This window comes from Hemiscyllium ocellatum, chromosome 14 (assembly GCF_020745735.1).
Source record: "Hemiscyllium ocellatum isolate sHemOce1 chromosome 14, sHemOce1.pat.X.cur, whole genome shotgun sequence".
NCBI classification, from domain to species: Eukaryota; Metazoa; Chordata; class Chondrichthyes; order Orectolobiformes; family Hemiscylliidae; genus Hemiscyllium; species Hemiscyllium ocellatum.
This window is the reverse complement of record NC_083414.1, coordinates 13,535,426-13,551,467: the sequence shown is the minus strand read 5'-3', so window position 1 is coordinate 13,551,467 and position 16,042 is coordinate 13,535,426. Positions and strand designations below refer to the sequence as shown.

At 38.2% G+C, this 16,042-nt stretch overlaps 1 protein-coding gene across 1 annotated transcript in view; it reads right to left on the bottom strand.

Annotated features, from left to right (window-relative positions):
- Positions 1-1,099: 1,099 nt before the first annotated feature.
- The window catches only part of wdr82 (WD repeat domain 82), a 35,503-nt gene continuing 20,560 nt past the window's right edge, over positions 1,100-16,042 (bottom strand). Inside the window, exons 5-9 of the mRNA XM_060835386.1 lie at positions 11,740-11,856; positions 8,810-8,965; positions 7,104-7,173; positions 5,835-5,977; positions 1,100-4,588 (exon numbers count right to left, since the gene is read on the bottom strand). Of these exons, the coding sequence (XP_060691369.1) occupies positions 4,559-4,588; positions 5,835-5,977; positions 7,104-7,173; positions 8,810-8,965; positions 11,740-11,856 (516 nt within the window). The 3' untranslated portion in view covers positions 1,100-4,558. The remainder of the gene's footprint in view (positions 4,589-5,834; positions 5,978-7,103; positions 7,174-8,809; positions 8,966-11,739; positions 11,857-16,042) is intronic.

Genomic DNA, 16,042 nt, shown 5'->3' with positions numbered 1-16,042 from the left:
TGAGAAGGCCAGATGGTATCTTGGTGCACCACACGGTGCAATGAATTAATGGATTATCGGTACGGATGGATAAACTTTCTGACTTCAGCCTACCCAAACATATAAGCAAAGCAAATTTCTTTGGGAGAACAAGGACGGTATTTTCTATGATCCAGATACTCGATTGAGATATGTCTCCTACAATGATGTTGACATTAAAAACCAGAAATTCTGAATAAAATACACTGTAAAAAGTTTCAATATCTGCCTAACTGACATTAGATTATGCCTTCACCTTCTGTTCCTTTATTTTTGTGGTCTGGTCATAGAACAATAATACCACAGGGTTTGTACTAGGATTTTAGTAGTTCAAGAGCAAAATTAGAAAACAGACTTCCACTATTAGGCTAAACCCATACCACAGTGTGCCTTTACAAACAATGTTGGTGAGTAATTGAAAGTAAAAATATTGTTCAATTTTTGTTCAGGAGTTTGACAAGATGCCCTCACACATTAGCAACTGAAGTCTATAAAATGCTAAAAGGAATTGGCAAAGTAAATGCAGAGTGGCTGTTTCCCCATGGGAAAATGCAGAATGAGGGGTCATGGTTTTGGGCATAGGAATGGCAGATTACCACAAATCTCTGGAATTCACAAAAGTGTGGTGGATGCCAGGACAATAAATTTTATGAGATAGATTTTTAATTAGCAATGGTTTAAAGTGTTATGGGGAGCAGACAAGAAAGTGGGAGTTGAAGATGAGATCAGCCATTCTTGCATACAATTGCAGAGCAACTGAAATACACGAACTGAATGGAACAGGCTCTCTGAAGCTGAAAATCCTTAGGCCAAATAGTTCGAGTTGCTGCCAAACTGACCTGAACAATAAACACATGGGTCAAGTTCTGCAAGACAGTAGTGCCAAGTGACCTATGAATATGAAATATTGTTTTTTTTTTAAATTAAGTTCACACCCACCTCTCCATCTGTTGTGCAGATGAGCAGAGTTTACGTGGTTTGCAAATTTCATATAACTGAACAATTTCAGCTTTTCACTTCAAACACTTCCATTTGTTTACTTGATTGGAATTTTTTTTAAAAATGGAACATAGCATCTATGTTGATGAAATAAATGTCTAATTTAATTTTACCACAGTTTACAGAAATATTTCCAAGCAAATCTTCATGTATACACTAGCAATATGCAAAAGCTTTATACAAAATTTTGCAATACAATAGCTTTATAACCAATGAAGACAATTTCACCATATTCAAGAACAAATTGCACTGGTCACTGTTTAAAACATCTTCCCTGTGCTCCGTTTCTTTTGGAAAAAAGAAAAGGTTTTGCCTCTCTTTCAAGCACCTCTCTGATAGATATACTCAGAGCAAAGAGAGTGGAAAGTGTCTTAATGCCAAGAACATGACAGGATCATTCAAGGAGAACAAGCCCATCAAAAATTACTTTGATGCACATGGGGAAGCACCAGATTATCTACCAACACAAAATTGCATCCTTGCATTTTCAACAGCAAACAGTCACTGGCCCTTTTCTTTAATAAAAAAATTTTTATGAAACGATATAAAACATTAAATACCACAGAGATATAAAATAATAAGATTACCGCAAGGAATTAAACTACAGAAGCTGGCTGGGAACAGTATTTATGGCAATATGATTAGCTCCGAAAATACCAGAGATTAAAACCACATTAACAGTATTTATTTCATTACTATAGGTATTATATACATTATATTTAAATTTATTGCAAGGATATGTGAAGTATCACATTTAATGTGCCAGAAATCATTTACTACCTTTCAGGCAGTGCAAGACCCAAGTACTGCTGCACATTAGAACTTGCATATGTTTCATAATTCTTCAATACTTATGACAGAATATACTGCAAAAGACTCCTAATATTGCGGAGGTTACAGCCATGATGTACACCAGCTATCATGTGATCCAAAAGCCCAATAGTGAATGCTGCAGGTGATGAGCAGAGTACAAGTCAGAAGGTTCTCAGGAGTCAAACTGCTAAGATATTTTCAAAACAAATTTTTTGATTCTATATCTACCTCAGCAAACCAAACCAATATGAATGACTTTTGACACTATTGTTATGCTATTTAGACTTGAGTAATTGCACATATTCATTGCTCAAAGCTGTGGGACCTGCTAAAGAATTACTGCTCACCTCAGGCCATTTATATTTTTATTGTCTTTTGGGGGGGGGGGGGGGGGTTTAAATAAAACATGAAGTCCATAATCTATTGAACAAAGCAACTGAGAGAGAGAGAAAAAAAATCGCTGAATTGAACAATCAAGGATATACAGAAAAGGACAGTTAATTTCACTAGGTCACACTAATGGAACACCTGTCCATAAATAAGACGATTATAAAGCAACAGGTGAATACTGGAAAAAGTGAACACTGGTAAAAACACAGCAGGCTGAGCAGAATTTGGGAGATCAGAAAAAGTCAAGTTAGTACTTCACAATCCTAACTCAAAGAAAATAATCGAGATTTCACAAACTAGTGGTTCCCTTCAATTGTATCCTATCCACAATATTTATTTTCTGACAGGATTGAAAATTCTGCATTAACAAGACTGCATTAAAAAACTCGGGAAACACCTCAAATTCAAGTCTCAAGTACAAGAGCTTTGCCAAAACAACCTTATGCCAGCTGCAAGGTGTGTTATAGTCCATCACTCTCTTAAAATAAAAACTCACTTCACAAAGTGATGACTTTTGCACTTAATCCAATTCTTTAACTTTCCATCAGGATTAACCATCAAAGTTGAGGTATTCACTCAAAGCCTAGGAGTTGCATTGGTAGTGCCATTTGAAAACAATCGTAACAATTTAGGTACAGAATCTGCACTTGAAGGGCACTGTGAAATGTTGCATCCTCTTATAATTACTGGAAGTAAAATTGTTTTTGCAGATAACTCCACTAAAGATTCCATTAATAGATTAGATTAATCTTCCAATCATCACAAAAATGCAAAATCCCCTATAATCAGAAAAGTTGAAATTCTCTGGCCTATCATCAATTGTGGAACTGGCCAGCACGAATTGTTGCCAAGACAGTCAACTGAAAGGAGGAACCACTTTTCCCTCCCCCTCTCAAGTTCTGAAAAATTGCATATGAATGGTGAGAGATTCTGACCTCTACTGTAAACCAAAACCTCAATTCAATACTTCAGATCATTCAAAATTTTCCAGGAAAAGTAAAAGCCATGAGGCTTTTTTGCCAGCTGTGTGCAATTTATTGTTTTAACATCCTCCCAAAAAAATTCACCTTCCAAAGGGCTTCAGTGGTTTCAAATATTTAACTTGATGGATCATAGATCCTCAGGTTTTTGCATAGTAAATAATACTTTCCTGGTTGTGGCAGAAATGTTTCTTTGGCACATCAAAACACCCTAACAATAGAAGCAAACTTATTCAAAGCTGCAAAACACATCTCACTACAATATATTTTCAAGAGTTTTTAATATTTCAAAATGCTGATGGAGAAAGGGAGACAGCAAACAAAACCCATTAAAATTTACATGTGAGAGTGCGCATTTGATAACATTTAAGAACTAGGCAAATTTAAGGACAGAACAATGAAAGAAAATACAAAAAACCATCCCACTGAAATCACCTGACTGTATTCACAAAGGATATCTCAAGAACATTCTTAAGAATAGTTTGTTCTGAACTGAAACCAGGTTTTGTACTGTACAAATATACAAATATAGAAACAGTGATATATTTCAAATTAAAATTCAAGAGCAGTTGCAAGTGATTTAGAGTACCACAGTAAATCAACTGGCTCAACTCTGAAATGCACACTGCCACAGATGCTGAAACTCTGGAAAACAGGAGAAAGAGTTAAATGATTCAAGTTCATGACAGCTATGATGAAACATCACTGGCTTGAAGGGTAAACTTAAGTTTCTTTTCAGATGCTGGCTGACATTGCCAAAAATATAGCAGTCTGATTTTAGCTTGGTTCTTCTGAAAAGCTAACCATATAATCCAAACAAGGAGATTCTGTTCTTCACATGCTGACATCCATTTTGATGAAATGCTGAATTGAATCTTCAGTTTTTAATGAGCTGAACACCTAGTCTAACTCTGGATGAGATGTGAAATGAAATCACAGCCATACTGGCACTGGGCCCCAACATCTTGTGGCTAGTACTGTCCATGTTCCCAGACAACTTGCAAGTTCCTACTGAAAAAGAAATTCCAGTATCTTCAACAATAGTTTTAAAAGGCAGTTGGCATGTACCCAAGAAAAAAAAATCATGCAGCAGGGATGAGTTCAAAATCTGAAGACTATTTGATGAGGGAAGAATAGTGGGCAAAAAAGTCTTCACTTTCACTACTTCTTCAAGAACATACGCAGATGTAATCATCACCACGACCATTGACATCCAAGCACAAAGATTTTTTTTGTCAGCCTGTAATCAAGTTCACAACTCTATGGAGACCCCCAGAAAATCTGGGCATCCACTTTCCGCATTCAGTCTGTCATTGATTTCTCAGCCAACTTTAAAAAATACCAATTTCTTTCTTTCTTCAGTCATCAATTGTAGGTAGCCAAAACGCCTGCAAAGAAATTAAAATACATAGAGACTTTCAACGAACTAAAACACTATTCCACAGAGGTGAACAAATTCACTAGTCTGCATTACAATTTTAGACCAAAACATGCTGCTGTATTCATGTCAAAGGTTTTGAAATATTGATTGTAGGCCTCAGGAAATATTGATACACCAAAACCCTTTAATTTCTGAAAAATTGTTTTATACTAAAAAGGGAAAGAGTGCTATTGTGCAGAAAGTTAGTTTAATGTAACAGCGGAAATAAGTACCAGAAAGCCCCTGAAGAATAAAATAAATGGATGAAAGTGGAATACAGCAATATTTTAGAACCTCAACAACCTTGTGCAGTTCAGAGGAATGAAAACCAATTTTCTAAATCTATCCACATTTGAATTGTTAATTTGAAAAACAGTGCAACACAAAACATTTACAGGGGAACTTTGATTATCCGAGCATGATGAGCGGGCACTATGTTGCTCAGATAATCGCTTAATGTCTTTTCCTCTAGAGCTTGGAGTTTTTAAAAGTCTGTTCCCTATTCAGGAAACTGCAGCAGCAGCACAGTGCGTGAGTCTCAGCACCATCTTGCGAGAGCGTGGGTGCGCGATGCGCGGGCGCGCGATGAGCGAGCACTGAGAGCACGAAGAGCGAGATCAGTCATTTGGAGATGGTGCCTGTTGAAATCAGTGTAAACAAAAGATGTCATCACTGTTAGAAACATGCCTTTGATGTAATGTAGTCGGGACCTTGAAATCTCCTTTGGATAATCCGATTTCAAATAATTGGTATTCGGATATTCGAGGTTCCTCTGTACTACATAATAGTAATTAACTTACGTAGAAGAATTAATCATCCTGTTAGTGAATTGGTTTCTTGCTGCAGTTTGCCAAAGGGGCAAACATGCATGCAAACAAACAGTCTAAAATAACACATCTTAAATGTAAATTTACCGTTTAAGTGGAAATTTACTGATGGCCACAGAGGAGCCTGTTCATTATCACTTTCTCAGGTTTTAAAAGGGTAGGGAAGGACAGGGAAAAATTATCCATTTGCATTGGCAACTGGCTAACTGGGCTAATCAGCAAGCATGCTCCTCAGTGTGAATTCTTGTAGATTGGAGAGAATCCAGATTTTTGCCAAGTTTGCTGATACTGACTGATCAATAACTGAGGTACTCTCAAAAGAGCCAGAATAATCTTAACTCAAAATTTCATATTATAAATTTCTCTCCGATTGCTTTACATACATACCATGTTTGAACATGCACTGGCAAATGTCATAAATTTGGGATTAAACTGGAGGCAAGAGACAGGACCTGTATGCTTTCCATCCAAAACAGCCACCTTTAACCCACTTTCTGCATTCCACACATGAACTTTACCATCCTCAGATCCTGAAAGTCAAAACATATTTAAATTGCACACTAGAACAGTTTCATTAATTTCATACTGACAATAACAAATTTAATAATCAACATTCTGACAAGTGTAAAACAAAAAACTCTATAGTGACCAAGATGGGTTCAGAGACATTGAGATCTATAAAATCAAATTTACCTTTCGCTGTGATGTGTAATCTGTAATTATAAAAGACCGCAGATGTCTGCCCTCAAAGGGCAAACTGAGAGGCCTGTTAGCAATTATCTAAAAGAAGCCACAAAACAGCCAACATGGTTACCAAACTACCATAAGAATGTGGATGGTTTGGTCAGGGTACAGAAAAGGCTTACCAGGATGTTGCCTGCAATGGAGAATTTTAGCTATGCAGGAAAGTTAGATAGACTGGGTTTGTTTTCACTGGACTGCAGGAGGTTCAGGGGCAATCTGACAGACGTTATAGGATTGTGACTGGCATGAATAGAATGGAAAGTATGAGGCTTTTTGTTTGGGGGGGGTGGGAGGGAATAATGTTCAGATACCACCCTACACAAGAACCTCAATTCACATAAAAATCACATTATAAACAATAACAGACATCTCAAATCTATTAATCAGTGTTGTTATGAACTTTATGAATTAATCACCCCTGGTTTAGACAACTTGATATTTGTCTACTTGCACTCTTGAAACCTCTATGTATCACCTGCAAATAATATCACTTCCATGCCAGTTCAGTTCACCGTATGGTACAGTGTATAGATGTCAACTTGCATGCTATCTGCAGCAATGCAGTACCTGGAGCTTTGGTGCAATGTTGCTTGCCTCGATTTCTTGATATGAAAATGTTTTTGTTCAAATTTGCAGAACTTGAGACATCTTAGGGAGTTTCTATTGACAGAGTTTGAATTGTTTTTCCTCTGTACAATGTTGCTGAGGGGAAGGATAAAGGGCAGATCAAAACTAGCACACTTTTCCCAAAATGGAGGAAGAGTGAGCAGCTATCATATAAATGTACCATGTTTGCAGCATTTGAGCAGAGTAGGCTGTTCACTCTTTCATTACATTCCCATATTTTTTGATTTGACAGCTGAAGAGAAATAAATGCATCAAAATGCTTAAGCTGGAATTCCCAAAACTTACCTATCATCACAAACTGAGAATCTGGTGTGAACGATGCTTCCAAACTAATACCTTTGTTGTTGTTGTATCCCTAAAATATTAAAAAACATGATTTAGTACAAAGTCAGCATTCTGTTAACTGAGAAATTAATGAACAAGGTATTAGTTTTAACAGTGCAATCCTCTTCAGAACAGCACAGGGAATTAGGCTACATTTTGTAGTGCTGCTTCCTTCCCACCTGGGGAGACATTAATGTATTTAACTAATAATCCAGAACCCTCAAACATGGGTTTGAAACACACCATGCAGATGCTGAAATTTGAATTCTATCAAAACCTGTTATCAAAAGATAAAAACCATAGCCGATTGCTATAAAAACTCATATGATTGACTAATATCTGAAGAAATCTGACAGCATTTCCTGGTCTGGCCTTCATGTAATTCCAGACCGATACAGGCAATATGGTTGACTCTCTGCTCTGGGCAATAAATAAATCATGTCCACATCCCAGTTGTAACAAAGTGAGTATGCACTATGTTGTTATCACACATTGGTCTTGAATAGGACCACTGGAATTCTTGCAGTTGAAGAGAAGGCAACTCCAAATCAATTAGGTTAATAGTAACTGTTACAAGAGTCTTAGAAGTGTCTAACTCAAAATAAAACTGGTGAGTACTTAGAAATGAATGAATGAATGAGAACAGCCAAACATTTGGGATACATGTCACGTTTAACACAAAGTTAACAGATTTGTATGCCCAATTGGGAAAAGAATGTTTGGAAACAAAAATCACCATGCTGATTCATTACAAAAGATCCTGCTTACGGTATGAAAGAATTGCAGCACTATCACAGATAGGGAATAAAGAGTTGGGTTTAATGGGTTTTGCTCTAGCTGGGAATGATCTGACAGAGATGCAACTCAGGATCAGTGCTTGGTCCACTACAGCTCTTGGCAACTGAACTTTTGGCAAGAAGAACATGATGAGTCGCTGATGAGAGAAAATTAGGGGATCAAGCTGGAATGTAAAGTGCTTAAAAGGGCAAATGGTAGAGGAGTGGTCAATTCCATTTAATACAGTCAAATGAGGCACCAAGATATTTTGGGCAAAACAGGGATTTTAGTTAATACTTGAGGATGTAGCAGGTCAAGTGCAGAAAGCCCTGATGGTACTAGTAGAGCTGCAAAGAAAAGCCAGTAAATAATTTGAGTTTTATAAAGTGGATATGACTGCATTCTAGATTTGTTAGATAATACAAAGGCAACAAGGATCTGAGAAATTGGGATATGTTCACTGAAATAAAATGTTACAGCCAACATTTGAGGTTTTCAAAAATTATGGAATATTTTTAATTGGGTAAAATGTAAAAGCCTCTTTACACTGGAGTCAGTAACTGGTCATCTGGAGGAAGAGTTTATATTTCTCCTAAACTCATGGGGCATGATGCTTTACTACAGGATTGAGGCAAATTCCAGTGCACTTTTTTTTAAAAAGGCAGTAGAGATAAATATCAAAAAGCAGAAGAAATGGGGCTATGGATCAGAACAGAGCAATGAGGTTTCTTAGCAAACTAATGACACACATTTGGCCTCATTGTGCTTAATGTTTCTTGGATTCTAATGATCTGTTGTTGACTTCTACATTATATGCTAAATACCATTTTTTGAAAACAAAAAACAATCTTTAACTCAAGCTTTACTGTGCTCATAAAAACTTCACCTACCCCAAATGTTTGAAGTACTGCTCCTTTAAATGCATCGATGAGTCTGACCATACCACCATTGGTAGACACCAGCATCAGTTTTCCATCATTGCTGAATTTCAGTCCTGTCCACTCGCATGTCCGCTCATACTGCATTTTAAAAGTGGCAAAAGGACCCTAACAGAAATAGGAAACTACTTTCAACTTTTTGAATAATCTTAACTCTTACTGGATAAAAACTTTACAATGTATTTAATTTTCCTTGTAACTCCCAAGTTCACCACACTGGTAAGAACTCGGAGCATGAGTCGGCCATTTGGCCCTTCAAGCCTGCTCTATCATTCAATAAGATCATGATTGATCTTTTTGTGGACTGAGCTCCACTTACCTGCCCACTCACCAGAACCCTTAATTCCTTTACTGTTCAATAAATTATCTACCTTAGCTTTTAAAAAAAAAATCTCCCTGCTTTTAAACTCAGCTCCTTCAGTGATGAAGGACAAAATCCGATTTGCCTTTCTAATTACCTGTTGTACCTGCAGACCAACCTTCTGTGATTAATGCACAAGGACAGCTAGGTACCTCTACACAGCAGCATGCTGCAATTTTTTTACCATTCAAGTCTTTTTACTGTTATTCCTACTAAAATGGATGACTTCACATTTATTAACATTGTACTCCATCTGCCAGACTTTTGCACACTCACTTAAGCTATGCCCCCTTGCAAAGTTTCACAGTCCTCTGCACACTTTGTTCTACCACTTATCTTACCGTAATTCGCAAGCTTTGACATACTACATGTGGTCTCCAATTCCAAGTCATCTATGTAAATTGTGGACAATTGCAGTCCCACCACTGTTCTGAGGTACACCACTAGTCACTGATCGCCAACCTGGAAAGCACACGTTTAACCGTACTCTTTGCTTCCTGTACGTTAAGCAATTCTCTATCTATACTAGTCCAGTGCCCGTAACACACCTTGAATCTTTATCCTATGCAGCAGCCTTTTTGTGCAGCACTTTGTTGAATTTCAGGTGTAGGTTTGTTCGCTGAGCTGTAGGTTTGATATCCAGACGTTTCATTACCTGGCTAGGTAACATCAGTGGCGACCTCCAAGTGAAGCGAAGCTGTTTTCTCCTGCATTCTATTTATCTTTCTCCTGGATGGGGTTCCTGTGTTTCTGGGGATGTCATTTCCTGTTTGTTTTCTGAGGGGTTGATAGATGGCATCTAGATCTATGTGCTGGGAGTGCCAGGCCTCTAGGAATTCTCTGGCACGTCTTTGCTTAGCCTGTCCCAGGATAGATGTGTTGTCCCAGTCGAAATGGTGTTTTTTTTTTCAGTGTACACATGGATGAAAAAAAACCCCACCATTTCGAATGGGACAACACATCTATCCTGGGACATACCAGAGAATTCCTAGAGGCCTGGCAGTCCAACCACAACACCATAAACAAGAACATAGATCGAGATGCCATCTATCAACCCCTCAGAAAATAAACAGGAAAGACATCATCACAAACCCCAGGAACCCCATCCAGGAGAACAATATAAATAGAAAGCAGGAGACAACAGCTTTGCTTCACCTGGAGGTCGCCACTGATGTTACCTAGCCAGGTAATGAAACGTCTGAATATCAAACCTACAGCTCAGCGAGCAAACATACACCCTAAACCTCAACCTGAGCTACAAACCTTGCAAAAACCTTGTTGAATGCCTTTTGGAAATCCAGATACACATCTATTGGGTCCCCATTGTCCACTGTCCTCGTAATGTCTTCATAGAATTCCAGTAGATTAATGAAGCATGACCTACCCTTCATGAACCCATGCTACATTTGCCCAACAGAACAATTTCTATCTAGATCCTTGCTATTTCTTCCTTGATAATAGAATTGAGCATTTTCCCAGGAGAAAGTGAGGACTGCAGATGCTGGAGATCAGAGTTGAAAACTGTGTTGAAAAAGGGCTTATGCCCGAAATGTCAATTCTCCTGCTCCTTTGATGCTGCCTGACCTGCTGCACTTTTCCAGCAAAATATTTGAGCATTTTCCCTTCTACAGAAGTTAAGCTAACTGGTGTATAATTCCCCATCTATTGTCTACCTCTTTTTTTAAAGCAGTGACATTACATTTGCTGTTTTTCAATCTGTAGAGCCCAGTGAATATTGGAAAATTACCATCTCCTTTCCAGCTCAAGTAAAGGCTACCTAACTTACAGGTGCCGATGTCACTGATAAATGCACAACAGTGATTCAGTAAGATTAATATGCATGGTGCAACATGTGGTCTCAGCTTGCCACTGTCTCCCATGTTAAACACTTTGATGTAAAGAGAAAATAACTCTACAAATCCGTAGCCCATGACTGCCAGAAGACCAACCTCATGGACAAATAATCTGCTGCTAATGGCGTTTCTCAGGTTCAGTAATTGAAAGGAGATGCCAGAAATGTAACAGCATAACTAAACAGAGTATAAAAAAAAATGCCATTTTTAATTTACACAAATCTGCAGTAATACCATGGTGTCTTTTGCCAGTCTATCAGAAACTGAAAGCTAACTGGATTTCTCAAGAGGAGAAAACTGAAATGTATCTATTGCCATACAGCCAGAATGAGGGTCAGACGTACAATCATTCAAAGAAAGCATAAAAAACATATTACTCTTCCAAAGCAATTTTCAGTATATTCCTTTCTAAAGACAGCAGTGCCTCTTTAAGAGAAGGTGTTATGCAACAGTCATCCTGCCCAAAATCTTACCCCTGTTGAACTACTTCCCAACCAGGAGTTGCACAGAAGCAATTTGCTTCCAAGCTGATATCAGCAATAGCTATCTTAGTGTACCTCTAAGAAAATACTACACTAGGCATTATCTGCCTCTGCAGAAAACCAGTCCCATCCATTTGAATTTAGTGCTCTTAGAATGCACATCAAGTTAAAAAGAAAAGATTCTACCTTGTCAAATGATCGTAGATCATAAAGTTTAATTATTTCAGAATTCACACCAGCTGCAAATATAAGTCCCTCAGGATCAAAAGAACATGTTGGCCTCCCCTGAAGGTGCATTAATCCCTGGAAAAATAATGAAAACAGCAATTACTACCAGCAATGAACAACACTTAATAAATATTGTGACCAAGTTCTGTGCTTTTATTCTTCACATTAAAAGATGAAAATATCTATAAATTGTATTTCATCATCTTCACCTTTCTATTGTTTTTAGATTTGTTTTCACATCTGTGTTAAGTTGGATCTGCTGCCAGGTCTCTGGGAGGAGCTCCAAGTGATTCTTCATCTGCTCGATAAAGCAGTTGCCTTTTGCTCACTACCTCTCCCAATACAGTATTGCCGAGCACGCTAAGTATGTAGAACTGCAGGATCACACAACCATATGATTCATTCCAATTTATTCAATGATTTCATCTACCTAACTAAGAAAATTTCCAAGAACCTGATGCACCACGTGATTTTAAAAAGGGTAAATATAGCATCAAACAAAGAAAAAGGTGCATAATTATGCAAATATAGGCAACAGAAGATTGGTCAAATACAAATCAAAGAATAACTAAAACGAGGAAAAAATCAGAAGTATAAAACTAGCTAAAAATTTAGAGGACAAAGTTTCTATAGCTATTTAAAAAGACAAAGGGGATATTGGTCCTATAAAACGCAAGTCTACAAAATAATGAGATGGCAGACCAATTGAATGGATAATTTGCAGCATTTTTCACTTTAGAGAATTGAAGTACTATCCCAGAAGCAGCTGTAAATCATTAAATGGAAAAAGACACTGGGGGTAAAGACTCAAGAGTGGAGAAAAATTACAAAGTGATACCAAGTAAATTGACAATGCTGCAGGTGGTTCCATGCTAGGCCCTGATAAACTTAATCCCAGAATCTTAAAATAAATGAAGTGACTTTAATTTTTTCAAATGTCCCTGGATTTAGAGAAGGTCCCATTTAATTGGAAGATCATAAAACCTTAAGATACAGAAGGAGGTCATTCACCCCCTTGCGTTTGACCAAGGCATTAAAATTTAGATCACGGTTGATCCAAGAATCCTCAACTCTACTTTTCTATAATTCTCTCAATTATTCTGGATTCCCTTAAAGGTTTGAATCTTCCTCTCTCTACCTTGAAGATATTTAACAACACGGCCTTGACAGCCATTTTGTGGTAAAGATTCCCACAGACATACTACCGTCAAAATAAACTCCATCTCATTCTTAAAAGGGCTATCCTTCACACAGATTATGCCTGCTAATCCTAGCCTTTCCCACAAGGACAAAGGATCACGCCACATCTATTCTTTCAAGCACTCTAAAAGACTTGCATTTTTCAATAAGATCCCATTCCATTCTTCAACTCCAATTTGTAAATGCAGAAAACTACAAGTGAGTTAACATCCATCATAGGGAAAATGTTTGAAGCTATGAAAGTCATTTAGCAGGAGATGCAGGAAAATTCAAGGAAAGTCAGTCAATATGGTTTTGTTAAGGAGAATTCATGTTTAACCAATTTACGACATTTTAAAGGAAATGTGCTGTGGGTAAAGTGGAACTGGTGAATGTACTGCACTTGGATTTCTAGAAGACATTTAATAAAGCACCAAAAAGATTACTGCAGAAAATAAAAGGTCAGTGTAAGGGGAATCATTTCTATGTGGATAGCGAAGAGGAAGCTATCAGCAGGCATAACTGTGGCTTTATACAACAATGACAGTTATGCAAAAGTGGTCTGCCATAATGATCAGCACTGCGACTTCACTATATTATATCAAGGACTTGTATGAAAGAATGGAAGGGACTGTTGCCTAAACTTCTGATGACAGAAAGATGGCTAGGCAATCAAGTTGTGAAGTGGACTTGAGAGAAAAGATTAAATGAGTGGGCAAAGAACACGCCAAAGAGAGTATAAAATTTGATTTTGGTAGGTACAAAACAGCACGTTATTTAAATCGAGAGAGTTCATGAATCTGAAAAGCAGAGGAATCTGAGTATCTCATGCATGATTTTAAAAATTTTAGTCTTCAGGTAGTGCAATACTTATGAAAACTACTAGAATGTCATTGCTTATTGCACGGAAATAGGGAGGTTATGCTTCAGTTGTAAAAGACACTGGGTGGTAAATAGAGACACAGATAGCATCCCATTGTAAACAGGATCAAGAATCCTGCATGGTTGTGCTGCCTATCTGATGCCAAGGCAAGGGACATTCTGAATTGACATGAAAGGATTAGGTGGGGGAGGGGAGAAGATATAATTCTTGTGGTCCATATTGGAACCAACAAAGGTAAGAGTAGGCAAGATGTTCTGTTTGGGAATAAACAGGAATTAGGAACAAAATTAAACAACAGGACCTTGAGTGTTGTAAACTTCACTGTGACCAGAGTAATATGAAGACTAGCAGAGTTAAAAAGAAAGTAAAAGTTAGAGGAGTGGTATAGGAAAGAGGAGTTCCATTTTGTGAGACCCTGGCATCAGTACTGGGGCAGGAAGGAACCATACCAAAAGGAAAGGCTGCACCTGAACTGACCTGAGTCCAAAGTCCGAGAGGAAAGGCTAAACTAGTCAATTGGGAAAGGGGTTGGGGTGAGAATAAAGAGTCAATACAGTTTAAATCAAGTAACAGGGCAGAGAGTAAATAAACAGGCAGGTATCCTACTTAATGACTGGCAGGAAATGGCAAGGCTATAACAGGCGATGAAATAATAAACAGGTGAATAAAGGCATCAGCATTGAGGGACAGGATAGTGCATGGCCCAAATAGCTTTTAAAATGGGGCAAGGTGAATTTTGATGACGTTAGACTGGAGCTTGCAAGGGTTGATTGGAGTAGTCTGTTTGCAGTCAAAGGGGCCTCAGGCAGGTGGGAGTCCTTTAAATGTGTGATAGCTAGAGTTCAAGGTCTACATGGAGATAGCAAGGACTGCAGACGCTTGAAGCCAGAAGCAATAGACACAAAGCTGGAAAAGCATACCTTAAAATGTTTTCTGACCTGTTGTGCTTTCTCAGCTTCACATCTATTGACTCAAGGTCCATATGTTCCTGGGAGGGTGAAGGGCAAGATTGCCAGGAGTAGGAAATCCTGGATGACACAAATATTGAGGCTTTGACCAGAAAAAAGGAGGCATGGCTCAGGTACAGGCAGCTGGGATCAAATGAATCCGTGGAGGTATATAGGGGATACAGGAGCTAACTGAAGAAGAAATCAGGAGGGCAGAAAGGAGGCATGGGAATGTTTTAGCTGAAAGGTTAGGGTGAACTGAAAGAGATTCTTCAGTTATATTAAAGGAAAAAGAATACTAGAGAAATAATAGGACTCCACAAGGACCAAATTGGACATGTATGCATGGAACCGCAGGAGATGGACAAGGTCCTTAATGAATGTTTTGTCTGTGTTTATTGTGGAAAAGAAGAGATGACTTGGGAACTTGGGAATGTTAATGATGATATCTTGGAGACAGTCCATATCACAGGAGAGGAGATGTATTAGAACGTTGGACATAATAAAATGTATGAAATTGAATAAATCTCCTGATCTTGACCAGATATATCCCAGAACACTGCAAGAGGAGAGAAAAGAAATTGCTGGGGCCCTGGCTAATAGTTTTGCGTCATCGTTAGCCATAGGGGAGGTTCTGAAAGACTGAAGAGGAGCAAATGTTCTACTCTCATTTAAGAAGACTTGTAAAGAAAAACCTGGGAACTACAGACCAGTGATAGCCAAATTACTGGAGAAGATTCTGAGGAATCAGACGTACATTCATTTGGAAAGACAGGGTTTGATTAGGAGTAGTCAGCATGGCTTTGTTAGCAGGAGGTCATGCCTCACAAATTTGTCAGAGATCTTTGAAGTGAGCAGGAAGATTGGTGAGGGCAGGGAAGTAGACATAATCTATACGGATCTCACTAAGACCTTCGATAAGGTTCTACATGGTAGACTGCTCTGGAAGGTTTGATTGCATGGAATCCAGGAAGAGCTGGCAAATTGGATATACAGTTGAATTGATGGTAGGAAGCAGAGGATAAATTGTGGAAGGATACTTGTCGGACTGGAGGCCTGTGACTAGTAGTGTGCCTCAGGGGTCAGTGCTGAGTTCATTGCTATTCATTATCTAGATCAATGATTTGGATGAGGCAGGATTACTAAGTTTGCAGATGACACTAAAGTAGGCAGTATCATAGACAGTGAGGAAGGCTTTCAGAAATTGCAGCATGACCTTGATCAGCTGGGAAAGCGGGCAGAGAGATTACAG